Raw genomic sequence first — 19003 nt, forward strand, 5'->3', positions numbered from 1 at the left:
TAACATCGAATAATTAGTGTGGTATTTTAAGTTTTCGATTAACTTGCAGATCTGAAATACGTAATATTCTGATGAAGTAGCATTTGTAAAATATAACTTTATGTTGGACGGGAAACATTGTTAACCTGGTGCCATTGCAGAGTATGACAAACCATGTCCCACTTTCGATATATGGACTGAACAAATTTCAGAGTTTTCCATTTATTAGTTTAAAAGTTACGAAGAAGTTACAAGATAAATGGTTCATTGTATACATCTTTCTTTCCGTCTTTTCCCACTTATGTGGAGTCGACAAACCCTGTCCAACAATTCTCCGCTGTTAGACCTTTTCCCTTGAAGTCATTCTTCACCATGTTTATCCACTTCCTTCTTGGTCTCTCTGCCTCTCCTCTCATCAACCAAAATTGTAATTACTCTTCTGAACATAATGGTTTGTTCTCATTAGATGGCTATACCACTGTAGTTTTCTTTCTTCAATCTTCTTAAACATGTCTACAATCTTGGTTGTTACCTCTCATTCCTCACTCTGTCTCCTCTTGCTATTCCACACATCCAGCGCATTTATCCATGTATTTATATTTCGGTCCATTTATCTTTCCTCCAACATTCAACCTTATTGGCCATATTTCTGCTTCGCACATCACTGTTACTTTAACTACTGTTTTGTAAACCATTCCCTTATTCCTTACCGCGATTCTGCGATCTCACAGAATGCCACATACTTATTTTCAATTTCACCATCTCTCTTGCATACTGTGTTTTTCCATTATATCGTTATGAGTCTATTAAAAATTGTCAATGCATTTAATCTTTCTTCTTGTAGCCTTACTCCTTCATTTCCTTCCCCGTTGAACGCGAGATATCCAAGTGGCCCCGCGTAGCGTAGTCACTAACGCTCTCGCATTTGGTACGGTGTCCCAGGTTCGATTACCGGTGGGGATAATCAGTCAAAAAAGTGTTAAGCTATTTCAAACCAACCATCCTAAATGAGATTTTCCTCATTCACACCAAGCAAATGCTGGGATGGTACCTAACATAATGGTCCCAAACCTCTTCCTTCCTTCCTAATTCCCGGGGTAATGTGATCGTACGTGATGAGCTAACATGGCCATAGTTGTCAAAAGCCCAAAAATCTAATCCTATCTGATGATAGTGTCTGATGAAGTCAAATGGATCGTTGGCGAAACTGTTAAATGTTAATATTTATAATGAGCGTATTGTTTTGCTCAGCGAGTAGTTTAAATCAGAATTTTTTCGCCTGGTATAGGTTACCAGGAAACAGTTCTTAAAAAATACAGAGCAGAGGCAACATTCACATGATTTTGTTAAGAAATAAGCTTCTAAAAAAGCAACTTCTGTTCTTTCGTGAGACTTACAACAGATTACCTCTCCCTCGTCCTCGACTTCTTACTAACTCTAGCACAACCCCTTTCACTTAACACTACTGACTGGTGATGGCAAAACATTTTCCGAAGTCTCAGAAATATTGTAAGTAACAATACTCGTAAATATTTTCGCGTTTTCCAACTATTATATTTTAAACCCAAAGAGTTCCGTGACTTTCGAACAGCATTGTTGTATATTTTGTAATAAAAATCAATCACTGTAATGATAACAGGTAACACATAGGAAATCTGATACGTTACTTTGTCTCGGCTTAATAAAGAACTTCGGTAAACTTACCTGACTGAAGTTATCACTTCTCGGACTTCTGTCGACCAAAATTATATTCTTTGCTGTACCAACCCAGTAGTAGAGTTCACTTCAATCTTCTCACGCGATTCTGGTCTTTAAAAGAACTTGTGTCTAATAGAATATAAATAGCGAATATCCGCAATAGAGCACAATCTTCTTCAGAGTGAATGTTACATGCAAATGAAAAAGAAATTAAATCTTAGTTACTTTCCTGTACGCAAATGTTCAATACAATCAAATTCGATTCATCAGAATTTCATTCTTCAGCGAACTTATTACTATGTAAACTTCACATTATTGTGGTACTAACTCCCCTGATAGAGGAAATAAAATATATGTGAATAAAATAAAAACCCAAGTTTTGAAGAATATAATTTAAAGAAATTATGTAATGAAATGAAATGAAATCTTTAAGTTTTACGTCCCACCGTTATGCAGGGTAAGCTAACGGAGACGGTGATGATGAGTAATGAATGAAACGGTGGAATGAAGTGGGATGAAACTGGAGAACCCCGAGGAAACCCACGCACACGGTGTTTGTCCACCACAAAGTTCACTTGGCGGGGACCGGGGATCGAACCCGGGACCCCAAACACCAGAGGTGAACGCTCTACCACTGAGCCACCGCGGCCCCAGAAATTATGTAGTTACGCCACCCATTAATATAGCATTTCTGTGAAAATAAAACGTTCGGGACTGGACGCATTTCTCGTGATAGCTTAATAGCTCAAACATTATAGCAGGACCAACAAGAGATGGTCTCTGAAGTTTCTTACCATATGCGCGGGAAAAATACAGCCCCTGCTTTGGTACTAGTGTTACCGATCACGATCACTCTGTTTTACACTATTAATTAGTCATTATAGGTACACCGAAAAAAGCCTTGACATGTGAGTAGTGGTAAGGTCACTGCGAGCTGTCCCAGACCTTCTCTTGCTGGCTTCTCTTTAGCCAAACGTAGCCTGGAATCAGAAACGCCCACAAAACTTTTTTTTCCAAAGGATAGACATACAAGCCAAGTCGTGAATATACACACTTTGATGCACTTAATACTTCATGTATAACAATTATTATAGATGCACATTATATAACTTTACTAACTACAATAAATATGTTAATACTGTAGTAGCTGAATAATCAAATCCGTTTTAATATACATTTAGAAGAACCAGACCCCTTTCGAGAATCCAAGGAAAGGAGGGGATGGCTGGAATCTTTCTTAAGTATTACAAATAAGTAAACTTTACTACACGCTTGTGACTTCTGCTTATGCTAAACCAATTCACTTTACACGAAGGGTAAGATTATAAATAAAGAGAACCCGGTCAATTCATTTAGCCTTTTCATATTATATATAAATGTGATCGTGGAGGAAGGTTTTCGTTCTGATCTACGAAAGAAGCGGAAATTAAGAAATTCTTGAGAATTTGCCGCTACATACAGCGTTAATGCAAGCAAAATAAGTTACTACGAGTATTTTGAAACAAGGTTTTTGGACATCTTACTTCCATTTCTTTGATCATAACCTCGGTCTACCAAAGAAATATTCGAGGAGGTTTTTAAAATTATATAAAAAGAAAATACGCTAATGACAAAGTTCCCTGAGATGTTTCTTTCAAGTGACTAATGAGCACATTATTATGTCACTATGTGTTCATGCCGAATTGTATTCTATTTCACACCACTTTCTAAAATTTACGTCACCCCAATTTTACTCTTATTTTACAGGTGTTTTGACAAAAATGAAATGGAACGAATTCGAATTGGGAAAATCGATAGATATAGGAAGCATTCATTTTTGTTTTGTATTCATAGGTCCATGGGTTTTGTATTTATAATTAGGCTATTTTCTTCTTTCCACTGTCAGCAATAAAGCATTCTTACCTATTTATCAAAATTACGAAGCTACTATCCCTCAGGTATTCACACAATTTCACCATGAACTCGTAACTTCTGCTCCTCCTAAAGCTTGTAGTAGCTTATAATAAGAATTCCCAAGAATTCTGTAACAAGAATCTTGTTTGGTTTTAATCTGTGCACATATTTGTCGTTACGAGACATTGCTTTTGAGTGAGACTTGACAAGTTTACCAATAAGAATAACACTTATTTTATTGTAACAATAGAACAATCACATTTTGCAACTCAGAATAACGGCCACAGTATTGTTCTCGAAACAAGTTACTTTGCGAAATCAACAGTACTGATCCGGAAACAATTTTGTTTCAATAAAACAGGCACAAATCGGTATAAATCGTTAATGAGTAAATAATATCACATTTCCTCGAACCAATCTTGTCGACATCTAAAGCTTCTTATTTTAATGAAATTCATTTTTAGTACTAACGTTCTTCATCTTACAAGTATAATTATGAGACTTGTGTTTTTGTCCTAAAGGTCTAAAATGATTGATTAAAATTCAATGAAATCTACAGAATATTATTGGTTGTATAAACAACATATTAAATAATAAATAAAAATAAAATATGTAAAATATAAGTTAACACTAATCTCCAATACCTAGCACAACTTCAATACAATAGATTTGTTATGGGAAAGTATTGCTAAATGTTTTTCTTTCCTTCTTCAATGAACGCATAACAAGAAGTTTGGATAAGTTGGTAAGGATAAAAGAAAAAACAAATATTGATAAATTAGTAACATAATTACATGAGTATAAGTATGATGAAATCTAACAACAATTAATTTTGCAATCAAAATGTGGAAAGATTATTATTGAAGTACATACAGTAGTTAAATTCATAATGTTTTGTTAAATTTTTATAATTACCAAATACCGAATACTGGACGCTAATATTCGTTGAATATTGAATGGGATTTAATTTAAATATATGTCAATTAGGTAATTAGTCTCGAAACTTAGGGTAAAGATTACATACATTACATAAAGTACACAATCAACCTGAACTTATCAGTCCAGTACTTCATAATCTTTTGTTGTATTTCACATACAGAAGGTTGTTCGCTTTATATCAGACCATTTTTGAGGGGTACTTACCTTAAGAGACCTATCACACGGCACCGCAGTTTCCATTGCAGCAAGCTCCGGCGCAGGACAGGCATGGGAATTCTCTCCCACTCCTCCCTGCACGCTTTCATTAAACCATCCAGGGTAAGTGAGCGGTGATGTTGAAGACGTCGCGTCGTTTCAACAGTCCAAATACACAAAAATCCATTGGACTGGCATCTGGGCTTTTCACAGGAATGTCTTCAAACAGAATGACACGAATTCCTAAGTCCTCTGCCATTTCCTGATAGAAACGTAATGATGTTCTAAGCGGTGACTCGAAGCTCTGTCCATATGGATCACCACCTGATTCGCGTCCATTCCATACAATTGTGGGATGTCTGTCCGGGCATTCACCCTTATGTTTTTGTCCACCTTGTGTATCAGCAACTTACCTTCATATCCGAATCCCTTAACAACCATGAAGCAACGACGGAAACTTCCCTGCACTGACGATCAAAGTTGCTGCGCCCCTTGCCATCAATGTCACGGTATGTGATCGTCCGAATGTGAACACCAGCAGTGAGACGGACATATAATTCATCCACTGTGACCACTTGCTCCATTTGGAACCTGCCAGGTACTTTTCATACAATTTCCTGCAGTTTGTCTTACATTCAGCAATGTGACGAGGTAGCAGGTGGTGTACACGGGCCTTCTGCAAACACTTCAACCTCAGGTGCTTGCCAGCTGTTCTGTTCACAATTGATGGTGCGAGGTGGAATCTGCAGCCCATATCACTTGCGTCGGGGGATTTTCTTTGCACCAATCGACAGCTCAGCCTTAGCACTACGGGTGTCACTTGCTTGTTGCCCTTCTTCTGGTGATTTTCGTGAGTGAATGTTTCGTAATAGAAGTCTGTTGTGTGTAACGGGCTACAATAGCTTTCGCAGTAGTCACCCCGAGTGTTAACCTATTCTCCCGACGCTGTTTCACAATACGTACGTACGGAAACAGTATGGAAAAGGGTCATTGCGTAACCCTCAAAATAACGGTTGATGTTTGGTGCCATTAGATAACACTCACCTACAAAGTCAGACACAGCACTACTCTCGTCAGCAAATCCATAGCTCCAGCATGATACGCCAGGTAGCAGCATAAATTCGAAAATGGTCGGATATACAACGGACAACCTTCTGTAATTCTATGACAATGGAGATAACATTTAAGTGATTAGTCTGGATTCTTGTCAAACGTTTTCAAAGTTTCAGTGCTCTCCAAGGATTTAAAGAAAAACACAATCTGTGTCAAGGACATTGGTCATCTCCAAGTCTATACTTTCGTTGATGATAAACTATTTGGATCACCAAATGTGTATTCAGATAAAACGATTCACTGACATTTTGCACAATACTTATCCAGCAGTGAAGAAAATTGCGCTGCAAATAATTTCCTTTCTCGAAACTACTCTCATCTATTTTAACACAATATTAACCTTCTGTGTTCCAGAAAGAATGAGTAATATCTGCGCTTAAACTTCTGATCAATGTTTCAGGTGTTAATCTCAAATGCTCCCTCGACGCTGCTTTTTAAGCTACATTTTAACAATGTTTCTTATTCACAATTTATATATATATGTACCACCTCGGTAGCAATTTTAAATCTAATCTATCAAACGGTAGCAACAATCTACAGCAATGTAAAGTATTTATTTGCTGTAAATCATGTATAACTCTAAAGAGCACTTTATGAATCAATATGAAATTAAAATTTTATGTTTCAATTTAAAGATATCCAGCTTCAAAAACTTGTCGAAAATTCGCTGAAACATGTCTTTGTATCCAGTGTGAATAACCCACATCGTTAGAATTTAGCTTAAAGAAAATCTCGATGAAGGGTGAGAGTTACACCTAAAATATTGATGAGAAGTTTAAGAGTAGATATTATTTACTCGTCACTGCTGGAACACGTAAGGTTAATATTGTGTTGAATTAATAATGTGTTCTATGCGTTTAACTAGTTCTTATACTCTTATTTATTCTTGCATACATACAGTAAAGAAGTCTATTTAATTTGCAGTTTTACTTTATTTCTGATTAAAAAAGCAAAAAGCTGAGTACTAGAAAACAATGGAACAAATTGACACAATCTCCGAGATATTTTTTGCTGTAGGAAACGATACTGTATTACATGCTCCGAAATAATACACCTAATACACGGGGTTGATTTACACGATACACTGTAAAACTTACAGAAGAAAAAAAAAAAACCTTGCATCTACCCCTCATTTACAGATAAATAAAACTTGGAAATTGGAAACAGAACGTGGAATATAACGAAAAGTTTTATTTATTAAGGGAATTTCTTTACTGGTTCCTGTAACCAAACTGCAATTTACTTTATCTTATTTAGCTTAAAGTTCTTGACATTTCTGCTGTGAACAATCAAACAGCTTTAAAATTGCAAAAGGTATGCATACCAATGGACTCTCCTCGAATATTTCCAACAAGCCCCAATTCCTAAAAAGTCGCAACACAATACAACAGCTGAGATATTTTTGGAACACCAGTTTTCAGGCGGAAGAACGACAATGGGACCTCAACATCACAAGGTCAACCGCTTTAAGAAACATTTCTTGTTCAATTTACATATATCCTTTTTAAACTTCCTTAGTAGGAATATAAAAATTTACCTGGAAATGCCTATCTTCGGTATTTATTGACTGGAGACTTTGAGGCCAAGGGAAACCCTGCTTCAAGCTTTGTATTGCCAAAAAATGTCATAAATAGCCCGAACGATGCCAAACCTGTGGAACTGCAGACTGAGTGATTGAGATCTTGGGTCGGTTTCTAAATGTCGCTTCATAGTGCACGATTATGAATACATTCTAGTCTAAGAAGTCTATTTAGTTCTTACGGTTTATTTCGCATTCGCATTAGAATGTGGGAGAGAGGTGGAAACGAGAAGGTGCTGATTATGTCTTTCACAGAAATCCTTCCAGATGCGGGACACAAACTGTTGCTATGAGGAAGTAACACTTTTTTTTTTTTAGTACTACAACAAGTTCTTCTACATGCGCAGTGGGAAATAGGAGACAAACCGTGAATACATCTACAAAGGAATGCACATAGCAATATCCTTTACTACAATGTAGTTTAACAATTAAATCAACACAAACCTTATCAGCGGTTGATCTGCTTCTCTGTGAAGTTCCTGTGAGAGACTGGCCCTATTTCGAAACTTCGTGCCTGCACAACGTAAACAACCAGAGGAACACAGGAGGCAGAAAGCAAGAAACTTTCGCACGGCGAAACCACGTTTAGAATGGACTTGTCCTACAATTTGCGGAACTAACACCTGTGGAATAAGTAACAGCCACCTAGAACCAACTAGAACAGGTTCCTTTACGATTTTCGAAATGCATTTTCTTTCTAAAGAAGACTTCAGACGCAAACAATAAGGGTCAATATTTCACTCCAGACGATGGCACTTATATCAAACAAATTTATATCTTCTCGAGTTAAAAAAAAATTATCTGGTAACATTCTAGACTTTCCTCTACTTCTGGAGGATAACGACTGAGTGTATAAGCTGTTTTGTTTTATCGACTCCAGCCAAATGCTCAAATGTAAGGTTAAATTTTCGTAATTCTGGTGGTTATGGAACCGCGGAGTTCTTTAAATCCCTAAAATGCAACGTAGTTTGCCTTGTTCTGAATTTGGAAAAGGACAATATTCTGGTGGATGAGAAAAAGAACTGCGTCTATTAAAACCCAGTTGGTCAGAAAAAATGTGCTTTGATCGCCCACCGCAGCCCCAATGGCCAATCCACTATTCATGGATATTTGGACACAATTAATCCCATCAGAACATTTTGGGGTGGTGTCGTGTCGAAATATTAAAATTAATTCTATCTTGTTCAGTGCAAGACTAAATAGGGATGTATCTACTATAACCCACTTTAAACCTGGAACTTATGTTAGCGTCGTCACCAAAATTCCTCGAGTGAACTGAAGAAGCGAGAGATTTTCTTCCCCAATCATACTCCTTCTCATTACTATGAATCACTTATACTTCGTAAGGCTCTGCAAGCTTACCTGTTATCTATCACAAAATTGCTTTATACTATTCTCTAAATCCATACATGTCTCTTCGGTACGTCCACTTTTATCAGGTTCTGTTTAATGTGCGTACCTATATTCAATACACATGATCCAAGTGTTTTGACATTTATACTGTTTCGGACTGAACAATATTAACTGACTCTTTTAATGATTCTATTGGAATAAAATATTGATGTATTCAACACAAAAACTATATAACTATCCTGATCATATAGAAATATAAGTGATATTCTAAAAGAAAATTACTAGGCCCCTTTCGCCGTTCTTTTCTCATAAAAGTGTCCGAAATAATGTTTTAAGACTACTGTACTTAACAATCTTCCATAGATCTGTGCTAAATCAAATTTATATTTTCAAATCAGACAAGTTTCTAACAATATTTCGTATTATGGTTCCGAAGAACACGACTTCGTATTCAAAATGTCAATGGAACTCAAAGTATTTTTTTAAATATTAATATTACTTAAAATTACCACAGTTGCACAACTTTCAGCATTTCTCTTTCAAAATGTAGGCCCGCAGCTCATCATTAGCAAAAGTAGTATAAATACAACACAGTAACAACTAATTAATAGTGATTAAGGCGTTATCTACTTGACACTTATCAACTGAAACACGTCATACAAAACATGGAGGAATTAAACATATTATCCAAGACGATATTCAGCTGTAATTAGGATGAGAAACAGTGACGTCGACTGTACAATATTCGACTATTTACACCACAGTATCCAATACATTGCAATCTTCTCGTTTACACAGTGCCTTCGATACGCAGACCTACCATATCTCTATCACCATTTCAAATATTCTTGCGTTAAAATTAATTAACGCAGTTAACACAAACACACTCTGGGTTTCCCAGAGAGTTAACACAAAATACTCTCTGGGAAAACCAAATGCAATAAATATACATTAAAAGGCCCTATCTTAGTAATTGACTTCACCTCTAACAACATAATAACTTTAACGAAGCATTGGCGGAAAGTAACAGGTGACCCGGAACTGATCTCGGTCCAGACGCTCAACTTTCTCTATGGCTAAAGACGAAACTTTTTCGTTAATGCGATATGTGCGAAACGTTTAATAATAATAATAATAAGTATATGCTTCACGAAACCTCAAACTTTATCATTTCAGACCCAGAAATCACGTTTATATTATCGTGAATTTTTTAGGATAAGGAAGTTGACATTGTATCATAGTTAAACAGCTTAAAAGTTAATCATAGGTCTTCTGCTGTCGTTACGTTCAATATGATTGCCAGTCTCGAGGGTTGATGCAGAGATATTCTTTTCCAAGTATATGATTGTTACTGACAGGAGAACAAACTTTAAAAAAGAATTGGTAATGTCTTGCTGCATGTTATCCTTTAACTAAGGATGACGTTAGAGGAAGTGTTCAATTTTTGCATTAATTTCTATATTTCAGTGAACACATTAGTTAGAATGTGCACCTAATCAAGGTATACCCTAATTTTTGTATCAGATATACACCTTACTACCAAAAATATACTGTTTTCAAGGTCCATTTTTTTTTTAAAGAAAAAGTGCTACATTTAAAAAATAAATGCGACATAAATGTGAAGATTGTGAAAATTAATGCTACAACATATCAAAATTGTTGCGAAAAGTTTCGTCGCTATCTATACCAATATGATAAGAATTAAAACAATATAAATCGGCCGAGAAACTTTATGAATTCTTCCAAAATATCTACAAGTAGTTAACCTCTTAAAAACTTATTATTAAGAAATACTTCCCTTTTATTTCTTCCCATTTCTTCACAATATTAAACCATATGACATGACTAAACTGTAGGTTCAAAATACCACATCAATAAAATTATCTTTTAAAACTTCCTCATATAAAGTTGAGTAGAAGGAAAAGGGAACCTATCAGTGAAATCAACTTTCTTACTTTCTATATAATTAATATAATCTCCACGCCGGTGCAAATGAAATATGTGAATTCACAACATAAATGCAAATGCTCTACAGAAAATCTACACACTATAGCTTCATGCTCTGAGCATATTTGAAATTTTGTTTTAAACCTACTTTCATTGAAGACAGAGTATAAATATCTATGTTAGTAAGTTGGTTTAAACACATTCTAAATTCGAGTACGAAAATATGAAAATATTTATTTCAAGCTATTTCCAAAGGAATTCAATTAATCACAAACCATACGAAAATCCACCAAAACACTATTTAAAATCACGTAATTCGATAGAAAATGGAATCTTTCGGTTTAACGCCCCACGATTATACCCTTCGGCTATGGGAGATGGATGATTAAGGCAAATAATGATGGAAGAATTAGTAGAATGAGAATGTGAGAGGAAAACCTACGGACATGAAGTTGTTCACCACAAACTTACTTGGCCAGGATCCAATCAGGGACCCCACGCACCAGCACCAATGAGCCACCATGTACCCTGCAGCAGAATTCTCAATTACTACTTCAAGTATTTGTTACTCAGTTAATGGCGATGTTATGAATAAAATAGTTGCAAGTACAGCTAGCTGTAGGAGAATAACTATTTCAAACAAACGAATGAACTTCATAGAAACTATGAGGTTTAGATATTACAAGAAAAATTACAATGTAAGGAGGAGTTGGAAGGGGGAATACAAAATTTCAACTGAGAAGTTTTCATTTCTAAATAAATCATATTGCGACTTCCTCTATCATGCTGTGATTAATCAGGTCCGTATAACAACAAAATATCTCTGAAAATTTCTTCCACACTTTACAACACCACAATCCAAAGGATAACTTTCATAGCCCAATGAGGCTTCTACTAGGTAAAATAGAAAATACATTTACAAAGGAGCTGAAATATTTCTTTCAACAACTATGGTGATTTTAAAATCTCCGTTCGTGTTATCAAAACTAATAGGGTCACTGCGGCTAATTATGAGACAGATTTCACAACTTTTCCACGTTACTCAGCTTACATTGGTTTTGAAAGCAGTTAGCCTAGGCAGCAGTTTATGGTGCCCATACAGTAACAATTTGCTGCCAAGAAATTTCCTGTCATCTCATAAGTTGATGAGTAAATGTCAAATTTGTACTGTCTCATAATTTCCCTCCAAAAGGGTAATTATGAGACACCGGCTAGATAATTATGAGATACCTAATGTTCTTGGCTTTCTGTATGTGATATTGAGGTATGGAGTCCAATGTGCGACAAAGAAGTCTTCGTTATTTTGTATTTATTACATAAAGATATACAAATATTTGGCTGAGTTACAAGAAAATAACTAAGGAAGAAAGTGGAAATAGCTACTGATGTTTTTCTAACATTTTCGTGAGTTGACTATAATAGGCCTATAGGCTAATTGGCTATATTAGAGAGTTTCACGTTAGAAAATAGGCTTACGAAACAAATTTAGACAAAGTTCTGGCTGTTCACTAAAAACAACTTAGACTACTACTATTTCTTTATGTTTTAGTATATTGATATGCAGTCTAGGCTAGCCTATTTTCAACAAAATAATGTAAGTCTACAACTTTGAAAGTTACTAAGAAACAAGATTCTAGGACTACCTAAACTACAGTGAAACTTAACATCCTAGGATACAGAGACAGATTCCGGCATGTGTCTCATAATTACCCCCATATAAGCAAAATGAGATACAACAAAAATTTGTAACTCTAAAACAAAAGCCCAAGGGACAAATTCAACTTAACCTATAACTGCTGACCTCTCAAGCTTCCACCACACCCATTGGTTTCATAATAGTGTTATTACTGCACGATGTTAATGATAGGATTTCAAATTTGAAAACAATTTTTTTTGAATAAGTTTGTTTAAAAAGTTGGTACAGTACATCGAAACTTGTGTAAGCTGAAACTTAAAAATCTAGACGAAGCATTGTGAAGGATGTTACTAAATTCCTGTTGTCTTAATTCGTTTATTCTACAATAGTTGAAGTAGTGATGTGTGTCTTATAAGTACCCTCCATAGACAGTATCTCATAATTACCCTCACTGACCCTAGATGCAAGAAAAAGTAACCAAAAAAAATTCTCCTTCAGTCTAGCGAACAAAACTTCTATGGTTTCACTGTAGAGAAAGAAAACACATTAACTAAGCATAGTTTCGTATCCACTTGAACTTATGTGTACTCATTATCGGTCCACTCCTACCTTTCCAGGCTAATTTTATTTTTATTTCTGTAAGTAGCAATTTTCCATTTAAACCTATATTTTTCTAAAAAACCACTACCCCGAATCTTTGGATACTGTCCCGATATATGCTGCAATCGACGAACTCTCAAACAAAGGCAGCGGCTATTACGATCGCCAGCCAATCAGCGTTCGAAATGTAATTTTGTCTCCCATAAACTATGAAGGAAAGCATAAATCCCTCCATAATGAATAATTAAAAACTATGATCATCTTAAAAATACCAGACTATCTTTTTCCTTCAATCACTGTACTTCAAAATGGAAATTTTGTGAATATGAATAGTTCCCTCTACTAAGTTTCGAAATGTGAGAGCCGTTTGTACGCTTTGTACAGAATATTTAATTTAAAATGTCACAAGTGGCTCAGTGGATGGATGGAGCTCGAACTGCAGCCAACCTCCACATGGTGAGATCTGGGTCATTCAGCAAAAACAATTTTGTGAAATGGGCAAGAAGCTGCAAGCTAATGAATTCATGTCAAATTGAAATACATAAAATCACTCTCTAGAACAAACTAACACATACACACATTACATATATATATATATATATATATATATATATATATATATATATATATATATATATATATATATATATGTGTGTGTGTGTGTGTGTGTGTGTGCGCAGAAATACTACGAGAGCGGATAATAAATCTAATATAGTCATATTTCATATACACTCCCTTATTTTAATCATCGTAAACGACCTATAATGATTTTATGCAAGTAACCCTACACTTGTATACATAAAATACAGTTGTATTATTTAATTTTGCCGCCTGTAGAAGTTTCGAAATGTGAGAGCCGTTTGTACGCTTTGTACAGAATATTTAATTTAAAATGTCACAAGTGGCTCAGTGGATGGATGGAGCTCGAACTGCAGCCAACCTCCACATGGTGAGATCTGGGTCATTCAGCAAAAACAATTTTGTGAAATGGGCAAGAAGCTGCAAGCTAATGAATTCATGTCAAATTGAAATACATAAAATCACTCTCTAGAACAAACTAACACATACACACATTACATATATATATATATATATATATATATATATATATATATATATATATATATATATATATATGTGTGTGTGTGTGTGTGTGTGTGTGCGCAGAAATACTACGAGAGCGGATAATAAATCTAATATAGTCATATTTCATATACACTCCCTTATTTTAATCATCGTAAACGACCTATAATGATTTTATGCAAGTAACCCTACACTTGTATACATAAAATACAGTTGTATTATTTAATTTTGCCGCCTGTAGAAATTCGCTTCTTAAAAATATGTTTTTTTCCGCGCAGCCTATTGAATTTTTGTTGTAAGTTTTGCAACATGTGGTGTGCTTAAACTTAACCAGCAGTTTTGAGTTAGTTTTACGTTATTTTTCTGCACCATAGTTTAAGATTCGATCTGAAGCAAATCAACCGTATCGAATCCGAACCTACCACATACCAGTAACCACAGTGTAAAAAATGAAATGAAATATTCCAGTTCCACATCCCACGATTATGCTATACAGGCTAAGGGAGACTATGATTAAAGCAAGTGAATGATGAGAGAATTGGTGGAATGAAAAAGTGGAAGGAAACGGGAATAATCCAAGAAAACCAACGGGCAACATGTTTTCCATTACACTTACTTGGCCGGGGAAGGAACCAGAGGTGAAGCGTTCTACCTTGCGAATCTGAGACCCCAACCACAGTGTAGCTCGGGAGATTCAGAGCAAGGTTACAAATACACGTTATTTCTACTACTACATGGTGCCTACTTCAATTTCATAATTATGGTAAACTGACCGTTAGCTAATTATTTGTTACTGTGATTTCTAGTACCAAATAACCATTAAAAGCGCTAGCATTTTCTTAAATTTATTAATTTTCTGGAGGAAATTATATACTTAATTCTTCTTACTTATAAGGCTAAAGTTGTTAATCATACTATACAACCACATCGAGTATAATCGTCAAATACATATGATAACGAATAATAGGCCGATAGGCACCACAAGAAAGGAAAAACTAAGAAGAAAATAATATACTAACAGATTTCAAAGATACGTTTATGCTAAAAGAAATTTTCCCAACAAAGGTATACACAAGAAATTGATGAACACTTTAAACATAACTTATGAATCCTTCATAACATATTCCACTTGACATTAAGAACAAAAACTCATGCCATTTTCACAAAGAATGTATATAAAAAGGGTTAATTCTGCATTCGGGGGGACCAAAACTAGGTAAAAACCCAATATTTACAGGAGAAAAGTTGTTACGGACGGGGAAATGTTATGCAACAACCAGTCAACAGACAAAATTTAATAAAATGAGTTAACCTTGCTGGAGGGTTCGAACACATGTAAGGAACATATTAAAAATTCTGGTAATGCGTTTGCGATTGGTCTGCCATCTATGAAGAGAAAAGTCAACCCACATACGGTAATATATTATGGGTTCGAGAAACCTGTAACTGCTATTTCCTCAAACAGATCGTGTGGGTTCAATGTTGTTGCATAACACCGCCAAATTGATGTGTGAGTAATTTGTGAATAGAATAGAAATGCAGTGTGTGTAATGAAGGAACACGAAATGTTGCCGAATAAAGGCCAAAACTGCGAAGAAAGAAAAAAAAAAAGCTGTTGCCAACCTATACAAACCGTGAAGGTAAGCATGAAGTTAAATTTCCCGTGTTACACCTAACCTAACCTAACAAAAATCAAGCTATACTTAGCAAACGAGTATCCATTTTTAGAAAAAAAGTTCGGCCCCCCAAAAGCAGAATTTATCCATACAAAGTTATAAGTGTTAAAAAATACTGATTGAGCTTCAGAAACTGTATTTTAAAACAGCAGAATTGAAACTTTCACCATAAATAAAGCACTCTTTAAAAGCTTCTACAAATCATGCATAGAAAAAAGAAGAAAACAGCTTATAAAGAATACTAATATAGATTTCTGAATCACCTAATATATAGAATGAAATAAATAGTACACTTCTTAACAAAAGATATGTATGAAGTTCTGAAATGCATTTCCATAATTTGAACAATTTTCTTCATAGATGCTTGTTGTACACTTTATATACAAGTTCATTTTACACATACAAATATCTTCATAGCTAATATGCAGTAACACTTATTGTTCTTTCTTAAGATCCTTCTTGGCAACATCTCTTGTTGAAATTGCACTCAAAATCTTCTGAGGTACTTCAGTGAATATTAAGGTACCGGCAAAAACTAAAATTGTGCCTATCCAATGAGCAATCGTAAACGGATTCTTGAAATATAGAATAGAGAACAAGAGGCTTACAAATTTTCTCAAAGTTATTACCAATGTGACTGTTAAAGAAGAACATTCAGTTGTCAACACAAAGACGGAACTAATGCATATATATTGAGTTAGAACATTCCCTGCAAGGTAGACCAACATCATTGGAAAGCTAAAACTGACAAACGGTAATGCTATTTCCATCGGCGGACTCTGGGACATTGAAATGAAATGATTAAATATGTCTTTATACAATATCACAAAACCTGGCAGAGGTAACACATGGGTATAATACAGTGCTTCTCTCGGATGTTTCCCGTATCTCCCATATAGTACTTCTTGATATATACCCATCCTTGCAGAAACAAATAAAGCTACTGTCAACAAAATTATACCAACGCACCACCAAAAGAAATCTGCATATTCTCTTGCTTGAGTTTCTTCTACTGTTTCCACTTTCGTTGGGCCTTTAACAGCTTTTCCGGAGACTATCGTACATATGACAATACCGGACGTGATCATAAAAACTGCTATGTACTTCAATAGTGGGTAGTGCTTTCGAAGAATTAATATTCCCATAATCATATTTGCTATTAGTGAACCAGCTCGAAAAATCATGTGAAGAGGCATTGGCACATTAAAGTTAAACGCATAATTGTTACACACATTAGCTACAAAAAACATTGCAACAAGTATTGCATAATCTTTAATTCCAATCCGTGGTTTTTTAGTTCCGAATTTCGAAGTAAAAATAAATCCTTCCAGAGCAATAAACAGGAACTGAGAAAACGTTATAATGTTTCCACTACCAGGATCTTCCTTAATTAACAGTTCTAAAAAAACAACATTGCTGCAACACCCAACAAACACCATAACAACTGCAATTGCTGCCTTCATATTCATTGTAAACAGTTGACCTAAATATATATTGCACACAATCTTAAAATTTTATTCGAGTTTTTCCAAGGTACACCACGTGAAGCACATTGCCTAAATCTGACAACTGATAAGCTCGAGGTTGACCCTCTATAGCCTTAAATAATATTAAAAGCAGGAATGGAGACACAATATCAAATAAAATATGAAACAAGTAAAAGTAATTATACCTTCACAATTCTATTATATATTATGACACACCTCAATGACAAGCAAAAAAATTAGTAATCTTCGTGGCCTTCAGGCCCGGAAAAAGAAAACACTTAAATCTCCGACCGCTAACCAATCTAAATTCTGGAATTTGGGTTGCAAGCAGTGTATGCATTGAAAATAAAATGCGACACTAAAAAGAATGAACAGTGCTGCCAAGTAAATTATTAGTAAATTCAACACTTGTCAAAAATGACAAAGCATCTTTTCGCGCAAATGGCATTAGGGCGTTGATTATTGTTCCGTATCAATCTTTGCAAAATTTTCTGATCGTATAACAATCCAAGACAAACAAAAAAGTAATTATAACTCCTAAACTTATTAAAGGAAGTAAAAACACAAATATTGCTTTGTCATGACGATAACCGGTAAGGAAGTGTGTCACTTTGTATCAGTTTTCACAAAATTTGGTGATCGCAGTGAGATGGTATGCGCTGGTATGCCATGCCGCCTCTGGTTATTAGTGATCAAGACATATCGTCACTGGACAGCGGCGCAAATCTATCTTCAACATTGGGGGGGGGGGGACAAGTAAGATCGTTTTAATTTTTTTGTTAAGCGATGCTCAAAATAATTGTGAAGTTGAGGAACAGTGCAATGGAGCAGAGTTGTCTTCAACATTGGGAGCCGGGAAGATTTGAGGCTTATTCTGGGGGGGCATCAATTTCATCTCACTTTCCTTTGTGGCAATCGGACACAAATCATCACATTTTTTCTAAAAACATACATTTCAAATCGGAATATTGGGGGGGACAGTCTCTCCCAGTTCCAAGATTGGGGGGACATGTCCCCTTCATCCCCCCGGAATTCGCGCCAGTGTCACTGGAGAGTAGATGTTGAATCTCTCTCTCTCTCTCAATGTTTTGATGCTCCAGGAACTCTTCAGCTGAGCAATACAAACGGTTAGATGGGGATCTATACTTGTAGAGATGATTGGTCCAGAATCAATTTGGGAACAAAATAAGTAAACACCAAGGATCTTGTAAAATACAAGATCCTTGGTAAACACAATCGAAACAATCATGTGGAACACTAATTATGTCGAAGATACTATATATTACAAGCTGCTATGAATAACAAGAGCACTGCACTGTTGATCACTTTGACACCATTACAAGTCGTAGTTGTTCACTATGTAATATTGAAGCAGATGATAAAGAACAAGGTGGTTTTTGTTGGCTAGTAAGAAAGACACTGTTACGGGGCTAGTGAAATAAACAGAATGAATGACTGTGTTGAGTATCGGACGGTAACCAGGCGTTAGAGAGCACTGAAAGGTCAGGTGGTCAATAGAACCTTCATTTTTGCCACAATAACACAACCTTGAGGGGCGCTGCTGCTGTTTATATTGCTGGATGGGAGTCTGAGCAGTATTAAGACGCAGGCGAGAATATAAACAATGATGTTTTCTTGTCCAATTGTGAGGGGCCTCCCATTTTCTCGTGGTGGGAATCGGTTCTAGTTGCTAATAATAAATCCCTGGTCCTGATCGTTGTTGTTGTTGGTAGGTTCGCCATTCGGTTTGTCGTTTCTGGAGCAGAATCTCGGCGAAAGAAGATGCTGGAAGCCGGAGATCAATCGGTGTGCCATGTTGTGTTGC

The 19003-nt window shown here is 35.6% G+C and overlaps 2 protein-coding genes across 6 annotated transcripts in view; both read right to left on the reverse strand.

Annotated features, from left to right (window-relative positions):
* LOC145660649 (saccharopine dehydrogenase-like oxidoreductase) overlaps nt 1-17517 on the reverse strand; it is a 104965-nt gene extending 87448 nt beyond the window's left edge. Inside the window, exons 1-2 of one of the 5 annotated variants that reach the window (XM_081725952.1) lie at nt 17364-17517; nt 1684-1851 (exon numbers count right to left, since the gene is read on the reverse strand). The gene's annotated coding sequence lies outside the window, so the exon portion shown is untranslated. The remainder of the gene's footprint in view (nt 1-1683; nt 1852-17363) is intronic. The other 4 variants (XM_081725953.1, XM_081725954.1, XM_081725955.1 and 1 more) reach the window with 4 other exon arrangements.
* Efr (ER GDP-fucose transporter) lies at nt 15031-17357 on the reverse strand. Its single transcript, XM_081725958.1, has one exon. The coding sequence runs from the start codon at nt 17158-17160 to the stop codon at nt 16126-16128; it is 1035 nt and encodes a 344-aa protein (XP_081582084.1). The 5' UTR covers nt 17161-17357; the 3' UTR covers nt 15031-16125.
* Nucleotides 17518-19003: the final 1486 nt, after the last annotated feature.

The sequence above is a fragment of the Thermobia domestica genome, chromosome 9, assembly GCF_964235325.1.
Source record: "Thermobia domestica chromosome 9, izTheDome1.hap1.1, whole genome shotgun sequence".
Lineage (NCBI taxonomy): Eukaryota > Metazoa > Arthropoda > Insecta > Zygentoma > Lepismatidae > Thermobia > Thermobia domestica.